Source organism: Glycine max, chromosome 17, assembly GCF_000004515.6.
Source record: "Glycine max cultivar Williams 82 chromosome 17, Glycine_max_v4.0, whole genome shotgun sequence".
Lineage (NCBI taxonomy): Eukaryota > Viridiplantae > Streptophyta > Magnoliopsida > Fabales > Fabaceae > Glycine > Glycine max.
In genome coordinates, this window is record NC_038253.2 from 10748086 (window position 1) to 10760622 (window position 12537).

The 12537-nt window shown below is 29.3% G+C and overlaps 1 protein-coding gene across 1 annotated transcript; it reads left to right on the forward strand.

The window, feature by feature from the left end:
* Nucleotides 1-10419: 10419 nt before the first annotated feature.
* Nucleotides 10420-12537, forward strand: LOC100786965 (MYB-like transcription factor ODO1). The gene is made up of 2 exons (XM_014769380.3): nucleotides 10420-10804; nucleotides 11589-12537. Exons 1-2 carry the CDS (start codon nucleotides 10542-10544, stop codon nucleotides 12148-12150), a joined length of 825 nt encoding a protein of 274 aa, XP_014624866.2. The 5' UTR covers nucleotides 10420-10541; the 3' UTR covers nucleotides 12151-12537.

Consider the following 12537-nt stretch of genomic DNA (forward strand, 5'->3'; position numbering starts at 1 on the left):
GAAAATCCTTCATATTCGTTTAAAAGTATTCGTTAAGCATATATTTAAGAATTTTATGAGTTTTCAGAAATAATTTACGATTGTTTATGAATATTTGTTAAAATATAAAATTTAAGAAAATAAAAAACAATTATAAATATTTATTTATCGAAAAGAAAGAATTCGAAACATACATTTACTAAAAAGATACTAGAATAGTAAATAAGACTTCCCATTACACGGTTTTGACTGTTTTCCGACTGTTTTCCCGGCAAATTGGAACCGTTCAAGTGCTTAGCTGCTTCCCGTCGTACCACGGACAAAATCCATCAGATCCCTGCTTCCTTATCAATTTGTTGCGGGTATCTACATTTTATCTTCTCTTGAATATATCATATTTTATTTATGATATTTAATAATTTTTTGTTTGGGTAAATAGTTAATTTTGTTCATGAATGTGTAATTTGATAAATATTTTTTTGAAAGATAAAAATATAAAATTTAGTTTCTAAAAATATAAAAAATATAATAAATATATTTGATTATTAACTTTTATTATTTATCATATAATATTTTTTTGATTTTTTTTCATTCTAATTTATTGATAAAATTACAAAATTTATAAGGACAAAATTACAAAATTTACAATGATTTTTTGTCTTTTTATCTTTTTTACTATAAAATGAAAATTATTGTTTCTGTTTAATCAAATATTATTTATTTAATTATTTTTTTTATAAATTTTTCATAATAAAATATGAATGACTTTTAGTATATACAAATGACATCAAATTATAAATTATAAATTATAATAAAAGTTTATTGATTTTTTAATTAATTTTTTAAAATTATATAAAATTATTTTTTATTGATTGGTCATTTAAAAAATCATAATCTTAAAAAAAGATTATTTTAAAGGAGGTGAATGTTTTTTACTTTACAATTGTAATTTTCCCTAAAAATTATTTATGAATCTAATTTAACTATAATATTTTACTAACAAATATTTTTTTTATTTGAACCTTTCGTCAAGAATGGGAGTACAAAAAAAAATTATTTATGAATTTATAAAATAAGTATTCTTTTTTCTTTTAAACTTAATTTATTTTACTAGTTTTTATCATTAATTTAAAGTTAATAAAGCAAATACAAAAATAATTATTTATTATTTTTTCTTATTTAAATTTTTTTCTTTCATCTTAATTCCATGATGTGAATATTAGTTAACAATCAAATCAAAATTTTAAATATATATTAACTTTTGTTTGTTATTTGAGATGAGTTAAGTTAAAAAAATATTAAATTATTAATTTGATTATTTGGTCGCAATCATTATAATTTTTTTAAAATTATAATAATTAGTTACAATCTATTAGTAAGGTTTGGATATATTTATTGTACTTTTTATATTTTCAGGGACCAAATTTTATATTTTCATTTTTCAATAACGTATTTGGTCAGTGGAGTAAAAAGATGAAAAGCCAAAAAAAAATTTTATGACAAATATGCCCTTATGGCAATTAGAGATGTTAATTTGGCTCTCTGTGTCAGGTAGATTATTTTATTAACGGTCACATGCAGAAGTTAATGGCCGGATATATTTTTCGTACTTTTTACATGATTAAATTTTGTATTTTCATATTTGAGATACACATTTATCAACGAATTACATATTGAGGGACAAAAGTGACTATTTATCCTTCTTATTTTGGCACCAGTCCTTCTCTTGAAATCTTTCATCTATATACATATATATTTTTAAATTAATTAGCATAAAATTATATAAAATTAATTTTGTATATTGTTATTATAATAATGTTAATTACTATAAAATTGTGTAAATTTTTTAGTTGTGTTTGTTATTTTATTCCAATGATGAAAGTGATAATTAGTGTAAAATTAATTATGTGTTTGTTGTTATTATAATAACACTTAAGATTATTATTATTTAATATAAAAATTAATTTTAATTGTGTAAAAATAATATTTTTAAAAAATTATTATTTATTAAAAATTAAACATTTAAACAATTATAAAGAAAGAAAAAAAATTCCCAGCACCTCCTTTTATAATCATTGATAATATTGAATAAGATCAATTTATAAAGTGACATTTTATCACTTAATTAATGACAAAGACTTGAAATAAAAATGTTAATATATTAGAGACTTAACGACAAATTTTTATAAGAAATTAAGAATAAAATTTGATCACTTAACATAAATCTTAAACTTATTTAAGTCTTTTTTAATTATATAAAGAATTCATCCTTACCCCGTCTATCTCTATCTCTTTCTATTTTTTCATCCATACCTCAATTTTTGTGGTGTAAGTTCAATATTTCTCTTGTAAAATAAAAATCAAAATTGGGTCTGGTTTTATTCCTGTATTTTTTTATCAGTAAACGGGATTATTTGTGTGTGTGAAAAGTCACAAACTCATTTTTTTTAAAGGATGAGGTAATTGTTTATCGAGAAACATTATTTTATATCATCATTCAATCATAATTCATCATTTATAATATGTTTATTAAATTTTACCAAATTACTTTAAGAGTGTGTTTAGATAGAGAATTTTAGTTGAGGAAAATAAATTAAATTATCAGAGAATTTAAATTTCTTTAATCTAAAATTCATTGTTTGGATGTTTTTTCTTGAAAAATTTAAATTTTTGAAATTTTAAAACAGAATTTTAAACAACTAAAAATGTGAAGTTTTGATTTCCTTCTAAAATGTGAGAAATTAAAATTCTCTTTTCGATTTCAAAATGTTTGCGTATTTCTTTTATAACCTTTATTCTCTCTTCCACCAGAAAGTTACCGAAATTTCGTTCTTAAACTCGCGACTCTTTCCTCATGCAGATGATCCTCTACTTCAAGAAACACTATGCCTTGCGTATGTCAGATGTGGTGATGTACGCCGTAGTATCCCAGTTCTCCTGCGATTCCCCATGCCGCATCAGTATTCTTATCTTTGGACGCACATCACCCATATCTTATCTTCTCTTTACATTTATTTTCTTTCACCCTCACAATTTTAATTTTTTTTATCCAAACACAAAATTTGAAAAAAAAAATCAATTAAAGTATTTGAAATTCTTAAATTTTAAATTCTCTTATCCAAAAAGTCTTAAAAGTCATGTGAATGATGATTTAGGATTAGATCTATTTTACACTTGCATTATCATTAAACTCTTATTTATGTAAAAAAAATTATCTTTCTTCTAATCTCTAAAACAAGTAGGCTTTTGATTGCCGTTAAAGATAATTGTGAAATACTATTCATAAGCATAATTTAGAAGGGACACCAGGCTTCTGAAGAAGCCATATAGGATTGGCAAAGGGCAGTATCCTAGTGGGAAACCGATTCGTCAAAAGTGTTGGGTTTTTTAACATATAACATTACAAAACTTGGAAACATTGCGTGGAAAGTAATTTTTAGATGAACAATCAGTTTGAAGCGGTGTCATCTCATGGTGTCTCTTCTCATGTTAGTACATATTGATAATTATAATGAAGTGTTTTCAAAACTTGTAATGAAAAATTAAGATGTATTTTACATTAAAAATATATAACAATAATAAATAGAGAAAAATAAATTTGTGTATTTGGATGTGTGTTTTTGAAGCAACAATTTATTTTCAATAATGTAAAGACTTTCTATTTATAATGTTAAAGAGACATAAATTTGAACCTTTGTTCAAATAGGGAAGATTTTATTTAAAATAATTTCATATCTCTTTATTTTTATATTTTAAAATAAAAATTATCTTATATCTTTTTATCTCAAGAAGTTTCTTGTTGTAAAACAAAGATAATTCTCAAATAATCATGACTAATTATTATTTCTTATGTTATTTTTGTATTTTTCTATTAATAATTAATATAAGAAATTGATGAACATTATCAGTGGATCATGTTAACAGTGTAGATTCAAACTGTGTTTATATTAACGGATCAATTTCTGCAAAACAAAATTTATATTATCAATAGAGGAAAACATATATAATTAAGGGCTGATCTTTTTCTTTTCCTTCTAATACATGATTTGCATTTTTGTAATTTTCTTAGAATCATCTTGTGTTGAATATTGAAAGCTTTAATGGAATGTAGCTGCCTTCTACCACCAAAGTCATTTTGTAAACATAAAAGGGTCTCAAATCTTATAAATGACCTGATTTGATGTAAGATTTATTATATTAGTTTACGTTGAACTCATACTTCGTATCTTGTCCTTAAATCTTCCTCCCAACACCCATATAGATATAGTTTAGCCATAGTACTTGAGCTAAAAAATTCCTTGTGGTCTGAAATGCTTTGTGTTGGAATTGCACTTGTCGTCTGACCACAAATTATGCCGTTGAAATTTTGAGTCTAACTATTGATTACGCTGTCAGAACTCTAATTGAAATAATTGAAAGAAATGTAAAGAGAAAAAACATCTCAAGCGTGCACAGGACACAGTACTGACGAGGTTGCCCTAACACACTAGCACTAAACAACTAGTGGTTTGATAACTTTTAGTTAGTCACAGCAGTCTTTCATGACAATGCGTCCATTTGATTAGCAATTATTTTCTTGGTGACGAATGCATTACTCACTAATTGATGTATTAATTACTTTCAGATATAGTAAGAGAATTCTTTGATAAGAAAGTAACATTAATCATTATTTTCTCATTACCAAAATGATACGCTAGAATTAATGACCATACAATGTGCTTAGTAGGTTGTGAGCCACTACCGAGCACTATTAATTCTTGGAATGCTCCTTGTTTATAGGAATATTTTGCAGATTTCCAAATAACACAAAAAGCTGCTGAGACTGGTAATTGCTTGCTAATTGATTCGACTACATTCATGAACTACCACTATTCTTTTTGGATGCATGGTCTGAATGACATGAAACGGTCTCAGCAACATGCGACAGGACACCTATATCAAAACTTTGTAATACAATTGGTTTGCTAGACTCTAAACAAAAATAGAAAATACTCCGTTTGTTTAATTGTGTAGTACTAATATAAGTGATGTTTAATGGTTTACTTCTGACGGCGTTGAAACTTCGACATCATTTGGACCAATCTTTTTAGAATAAATAATTTTTTCTATAATATTTTTCAACTACTTCTTTCTTATTTACTCCGTTGGAGTATATGATAAGTATCAAATAATCCTTATATTTTTTTTTATAAAGTTTTAAGAAAATGTGTAATATAATATTGCTCTTAGGATGTGTTTGATAAATTTTTAGCTTCTAAAATAAAGAATAGTAAAACTCATTCAATGGGTAAAATATTATTAGATATGAGAAGAAGATAAAAATATAATATAATAAGAATATAATAAACATTAATTTTATCCAATGTTTGATGTTCATCATCTAACAAAATAACAAATAAGATAATGATAAAATATAATATAAATCATATCCAAAGTGACAAAATTACCATTTCATTAAGTTTACATATAATTTTCTAAAATTTAACTTTTAAAATTATATCTTTGAAAATTTTGATAGTTACACGGTATTTTAAATAGAATTCTTATGTATCATAATCTAAAATTTGTTATTTTAATTTAACGATTAAAATTAAACATTCTCATTATCGTATAAAGATATTTTCAATATTTGTTCAGTTGAGAGACAACTATTGTGAACTAATGTCTCTAAAGATCTTAATTGCAAAATTTTATTCACTCTGAAAGTATAAGACCACATATTATCTATAGTTTACCGCTTTAAAAGTAACTTTCTTATTTTCCAAGAACTCCACTCGATAAGCCATCATAAAGGGCATACCCTCCATAAATAAGAGCACAGTAGTCTACCCTTCTCTCAATATATACTAATTTAATTTAGCGGCTGCATATCTTTGTAGGTAGCTTTCATCTACATGCACTGTTGTCAAGAAATAAGATTATGGAGAATAGTCGTGACTTAAGACCTAAAGCCTACAACGTTACAACAATCCTTACCCATGTAAACAACAACAATCCTTCCCGGCTTACCCTCCCTAAAAAAAACAACAACAATCCTTACCCTCAATCCAAGTCGTTTAATTATATGGTACTTCTTGTAATTCTAATTAATTGGATTTGGAACTTTTATCTCAACTTTTTTTTGGCACAGTTTTTTATATAAAAAATGTAAACATGATATATTATTTTCATTTCTTTAACTATATATATTGTGCATTGATACTATAAAATAATTTTATATTATGATCATCAATTATAATTTATCTTTATTGATTTTGATGATAATTATATTTAAAAGTCATATTAACAACGGTAATTTATGATTAAATAATAATATAACACTAGTTTATATTATCATGCATGATGATTAAATTATATATATTAGTTGTCATGCATTTCAATAAATATTATTTATGAATCATAAATGTATATATCGTGCAACAAAAAGCTATTTTAGACTAGTGTTCCAAAGGAAATTAAAAAAAGGAACAAAATATCGAAGTTGAAGTTGAAGTGGTGTGAGGATGTTAGGGCAACCGTCAAAGTGGAGAATCTGATAATGAACTCACAACCTCTACAGTAATGGGTGCGGACAGCTCCAACTTGCAAGCAATGAATTAGCTTATACATACCACTCTACGTCTTTGTACCTAACTTCCATAATGAGTACTCAGTGATAATCCGTGTAACTGATGTTATCTTAATTTTCTCGCTAATCTTAATTGATTAAAGTAAGGAACTCCTTTTTTTTCTTGATTTGATCAGCTTATAACAAGATGCTTTGGCGGATCATGAGGGCTACACACGCAATGAAGTGTGAAATTAAATATATAGCTTAACCTCGTAACATTGTACAACAGTGATATTGAAGTTTCATTATTCTATGTCTGCTTCAATATGCGGAAATTATACGTGTATGGCTCCTACAGATCACGAAAGCAGGGTGATATCTCACGAGATTCGATTTTGGACACGTAGCTCTCTAAATTGGATATTTTGAATAAGCTAAGATCAAATTGCTCTACAATTAGTTTCTTTTGAAAATAATTAATTGTAGTACAATGAAATGCAATATTAAATTACCCAGTACAATTAGTTTAATTGGGTTAAATAGAAGAATTACAAAGAAATCATTGGTGCTCAAACTAAAAATGTTGGCAAATTTGACTTTAAACTTTTGCAACAGTATTTATTCACAAATTTCATTGACGGGTTTCGTCACTAGTTGAATCCATAATGATTTTTATGATGATAAGAATGCATTTTTTTTTTCTTTAAGATATTGCATACATAAGCAATAAAGTGTGATTGTGAAGCTTAGACGGGGAAAAAGGGTCCACCCATGCCCACAAATACTAAAGGCCTACAAGTCAAGAGACCGAAATTTTGGGTTGGTAACTGGTCCCGACAAGTGCCGCGTGGGTGATCTAATAAATGTTATATTTGAAGTCTCTCGATCACTATCAGATTTATGATTTATCATAAGGAAATGCATATATTATCATGTGGGAATTATTCAAATAGTACATGTTCTCATAGTTACAAAGTTTCATAAGTTGAGCGGTTGAGGTCACAAGTAGTTTATGAACACCTTTTATGCGGATAATATCCGGAGTACATATTTTTTAGTAAAGATAAAATTGTGATGATCAATTGAGTATCTAAGCAAACAATATCGGATATAAATAATTTAAAAATAATTTAATTTCTTTGTTGTCTTTTTTTATGTTGTCCTTTAAAATTATACAGTTTTCATAATTTTAAAAATTAAATATCATCATTAAATATTAACAAAATTGTGATGTATTGTTATTTTAATGAGACAGTATAGGGACATTATAAAAAATGACAGCAAAAAAGTTAAGTCCATCTAAAAATGATGCTTACAAATTGAAAACTTATTTTATTAGTTACAAAATCTCATATCATTTAACAGTCGAAACCACTGATCATTTATAAGCACCATATCTCGGGTACATGTTTAATATATATATTTCTATTAAATACCGTTTTGAGTTAGAATTTACCATATAGAAAAAAAAAATTGTTATAAGAGTTAATCTCGTTATAATGTGGATATTAATTTCTGCCTCGAAAATGATTACTCCTACGAATAAATTCTTATTTGGAAAATGGCATTTTCATCCCGTGAAGGATATATACATGCACTCTAAACACACGAGAAAAGACAATGTTTTATTTGGAAGAATTTCTTGTCTACATTTAGTGTATCCAAACTGTGCGTAAATCTTTGTGTCAAATATTGTTAACAAGAATAAATAGTGCATATACTGATTTTGTAAAAGGTTTTATATTATTACCCGAATTTTCTTTTTGGTGATTTTTTCCGATTATAAATTGTCATATAGTAGGATTATTAATAACTTTACTATAATTTTTTATTGGTTGAGAGTCTAAAAATTTATACTAGAAATTATACTCTTTTAACAACAATGATCATATCTCAGGTTTTAAGTGATATTGTGCTTAGAAGTCGTATATACCAAGTGTATGTAAAAATGTCTCTTGACTAGTTTATGATGGTGTCAGAGAGTAATGATCACCTTTTTTCCTTGGTGTGCATGGTTCACGATGTACAATTATGCCAATTACTCGTTCGTGATTCCTTTTCTTTAATGGTTAGGTAAAGATTAGAAAGCACTCTAGACATGCGCTTGTATAAAAAAAAAGGAAACGTATTCGAATGCTCAATGCTTAATCCATCAACCAATCTGTTACGAAACTGATCTGAGAATGGAACTGTCTAGAAATAATTAGGCGTAGGTAGCCGAAACACAACGGCCTGTTTAATTATTCGCGTTAGAATCAACAAGTTCATGCCCAGTCCGCGTGTCAAAGATATCAAACCAAGATTGTGATCGAACTTTATACATATCCAGCTAATGATCATATCTAGCTTGTGAAAATAATATACATGTTGAATATAGAAAAATCTAATCCAGATTTAATAATGATTAGCCGTCTTATATACATCAATAATTCATTAGCTAGCTTTTACATAATAATTTTAGCATTTAAGAATCAATTCTTTATTCATGAAATGATATGGAACCTTGTGATCAAGTGTTCACTAGTGTGCCAGGGTCGAGAGGGTTTTTCTTGATCATATCTGCTAAGGTTTTCCGTGGTTCAGTTTTGGAAACATATGTTCCTTCCTCTGTTGTCTGTTCACATTTGATTGTTTATTCCCAAATATGACTCTCAGCACCCTTTATCTATTCTGTTCGATGAAGTAAAAAATAGATTTTCCAAACACATGGATCAATTGGTACGAGGTACGAGGTTGTTCCAATTTAATTAGTAATCTCATGTACGAATTCTGAGTATGCTGTTATGCTAAATATTTAAAAAAAGAATTTTATCATGCATAATGATTTTACCTAACTAAAACAAGGTAAATTCCTGTAAAATAACAAGAAGAAAACTTGAAAGAAAATAAGTATTGATATAACATTATTCCATATAAGATTTACAAGGGATGCATTCCTTATCGTTTGCATTTTTGCTTCAACTAGCGTATGCTGCAACTGAACATTACCTAAATACATCAATGCTTTCTCATTGGGGCGTCAATATCAATCCCTTTTAGCACATCTGCAAGACTTTCACCCTCTTCGCAGGTATGACTAGTAAAATTAATCTTAACCTTTATTCTCGAGCCCCTATAGTCATCCTTCCAAACATGCTAAAGACGTGGCTAATTGGACTCTTTCCACAATTGGTTTGGCACATACGTTTGTCTCAGTAAAATTTCCACAACTTTCATTAATGATAACCAGTTTCGTGGACACAAGCAAAGGTGGAAAAGAGGGAGAAAATTACAAACTTGTGGCTTTGGAATCTCTATAGATCGTTGTCCAATCTTGTATATCAGGAATGCCTATAAGCTCTTTTGAATTAAGGGCACCTAGTTGTCCCTATTTGATGTGATGATTTTGCAGCGTTGGATCAGTTTTCTTGGAGCACATCAAAGAACTAGAGTTTCAAGACTTATAGATGGCAATCGCCCTCACCGTACCATAACCTGAAGCTAAGGGGACACGTAAACGTGGTGATGACGAAATGGTGGAGTAAGAGTGAAATCAGGGCAGTGGATTTTGCATATTTCGTAATGGAAAATTTTAAAAAGGTATATTTTGCACATTAATTTTTATACTTCTTTGAGGTGCTTACATATAGTGTTCTGCCTTTGGGTCACACATCTTTCAGCGTCACACATTTTGTGTAGCTAAAAACACCAGAAAACCCCATATTAGTTCCAACGTACCTTTCACAACCCATGGTGGAGCCCTCAACCTTCTTCTGTTTATCCCTGCCTCCTGAGACCCCCTTTTTTTAAAAAATAAAATATATTCTCTTGATGCATGATTTTATTGCACGTATATGTAATTAATAATTTAGACAAGAAAAGGAGAGGGCTTTATATAAAGGTGGGTGGGGTGTGGGGCTTTTTGGGTCATTACTCATTACAAGCTAGTGTTGGTAAGACTTTTGCATTTAGTTTGGGGAATTGCAATATTGGTCAGCTAGCTAGGAAGTGGTGTTGTTTTTGTGTTAGTGCTATGGGAAGGCAACCCTGCTGTGACAAACTTGGGGTGAAGAAGGGTCCATGGACTGCTGAGGAAGACAAGAAGCTCATCAACTTCATTCTCACCAATGGCCAATGCTGTTGGCGCGCCGTGCCAAAGCTCGCTGGCCTCAAGCGCTGTGGCAAGAGTTGTCGCCTTCGTTGGACGAATTATCTTCGTCCAGACTTGAAGAGAGGGCTACTCACAGAGGCAGAGGAGCAACTTGTTATTGATCTCCATGCCCGTCTTGGCAACAGGTTTTTTATTCTTCACAAGCTTGGCTACATGCATTGCCTTCTCTTTGTGAACAATTCTTTCGTGAACACAGTTTTTATAAGTATGAAAAAATGGATTTTTTGTTATTTATTTATTTTGTACATCTTGTACTTTTAAGTGTCTGTGCCTGTATACAATGTATTCACACAAGAATTACCATGGGTTTGTTTGTCCTATGTTCAACAATTAATGATCCCTGCTTGTTAGTTTGGCTTTTCCAAAATTATATTGGAAGGAGCTTAGTCCTTAAAATACTGTGACTTCAAGTTAAAACCATTAATAATGTTGAAGAAGGTAACGGCATTAAAAACCATGCTTGAAACAAAGGCTACTTGAGGCTGAAGCAATTGAATACTTGTCTGGTTTACTAATAGATATACTAACATATATTTATAAATTTCAAGATAGTAGGAGCTTCTTATCTGTTCTCAAATTCTCGTCTACTGTTTACTTTGCGTATGTTAATTTTTCATACATGCATACCAAATGGTATGTATAATTTGAAAGGGAAGAACTTCATTGACCTGCGTAATTATGTTCAAGCTAAAATGTTACTCCACATCATCGGAACTGATATTTGTTGAAGAATAATAAAAATTGCCGTTAGTTACTAGATAGATAATGATAATTCAGTTGAAGATGTTAGAATTAACTAAAGCAATTACTTGTTTGATATGATTGGTACATGTCTTTGTGATCAAGAAAGACATTCACATCAATCTTTGTGTATAATGGATTTCAATATATGGTTGATTGCTGTCTCAGGTGGTCCAAGATTGCTGCCAGGTTACCCGGAAGAACAGACAATGAGATTAAAAATCATTGGAACACCCATATCAAGAAAAAACTCCTTAAGATAGGTATTGATCCCGTTACTCATGAGCCTCTCAAAAAACAAGCTGCAGCATCTTCTCAGGATAGTTCATCCTCCCCTGCAGAGCATTTGCCGCAACCTGGCAATAACCTTGATGATCAGGTCAAAGAAACTGAAGGGATTCTTCTCAACTCAGAGGAGAATTCAAGTTCATCACAAGCTGAAAATTCTTCTGGGGATGATTCACTTTTGCTAGATAGCATTTGCAGCGACGATTCTCTATTAAACAGCATGTGGCTGGATGAAACTCCTCTGGTGGAAGCATTATGGGACACAACACCTAACCTTGAGAATACTAGTAATAACATGGGTTTGTTACCATCTTGGGAGGATAATTGTGCTTGGTTATTGGACTGTCAAGACTTTGGTATTCATGATTTTGGGTTTACCTGTTTCAACGAGATAGAGTCACATGCACTGCAAACGATAGGAATGAAGGAAGAGGGGCATTAGCACGGGAATTTAATTGTCTATGAAAGAAAATTAAGGGTAAGATATCAAATCTATAAATGTGACAAAATACCACGGGCTCAAATTTAGGTTCTTGGTGTTGAATTTTATCTACCTAGTATTTTACAAAAATGTTTCTCTCGGAAGGTGGAAGGTGAACGTTTCCTCTTGTGAGGTTCCTCGCCAACCAAAACACAAAATTGATAGCAAAGCAAAACCAAATCATCATCAAAATGGCACAGTACGTACGTACTTTCTTCTTCTAATTAAATGCTGCATGTATTTATGTGTACGGTAGGGACATAACAAATGGGAAATGTCTAGTGAGTGCAGAAACATATTGTACAAAGAAGTCTACTTTGAAAATAATGGTAAAATCTTTTGTGATTA

Excerpts from the sequence above, each read along its gene's own strand:
- LOC100786965 (XM_014769380.3), top strand. The coding sequence starts at position 10,542 with ATGGGAAGGCAACCCTGCTGTGACAAACTTGGGGTGAAGAAGGGTCCA. Across the intron at positions 10,805-11,588 it reads CATGCCCGTCTTGGCAACAG|GTGGTCCAAGATTGCTGCCA; the intron begins GTTTTTTATTCT and ends TTGCTGTCTCAG.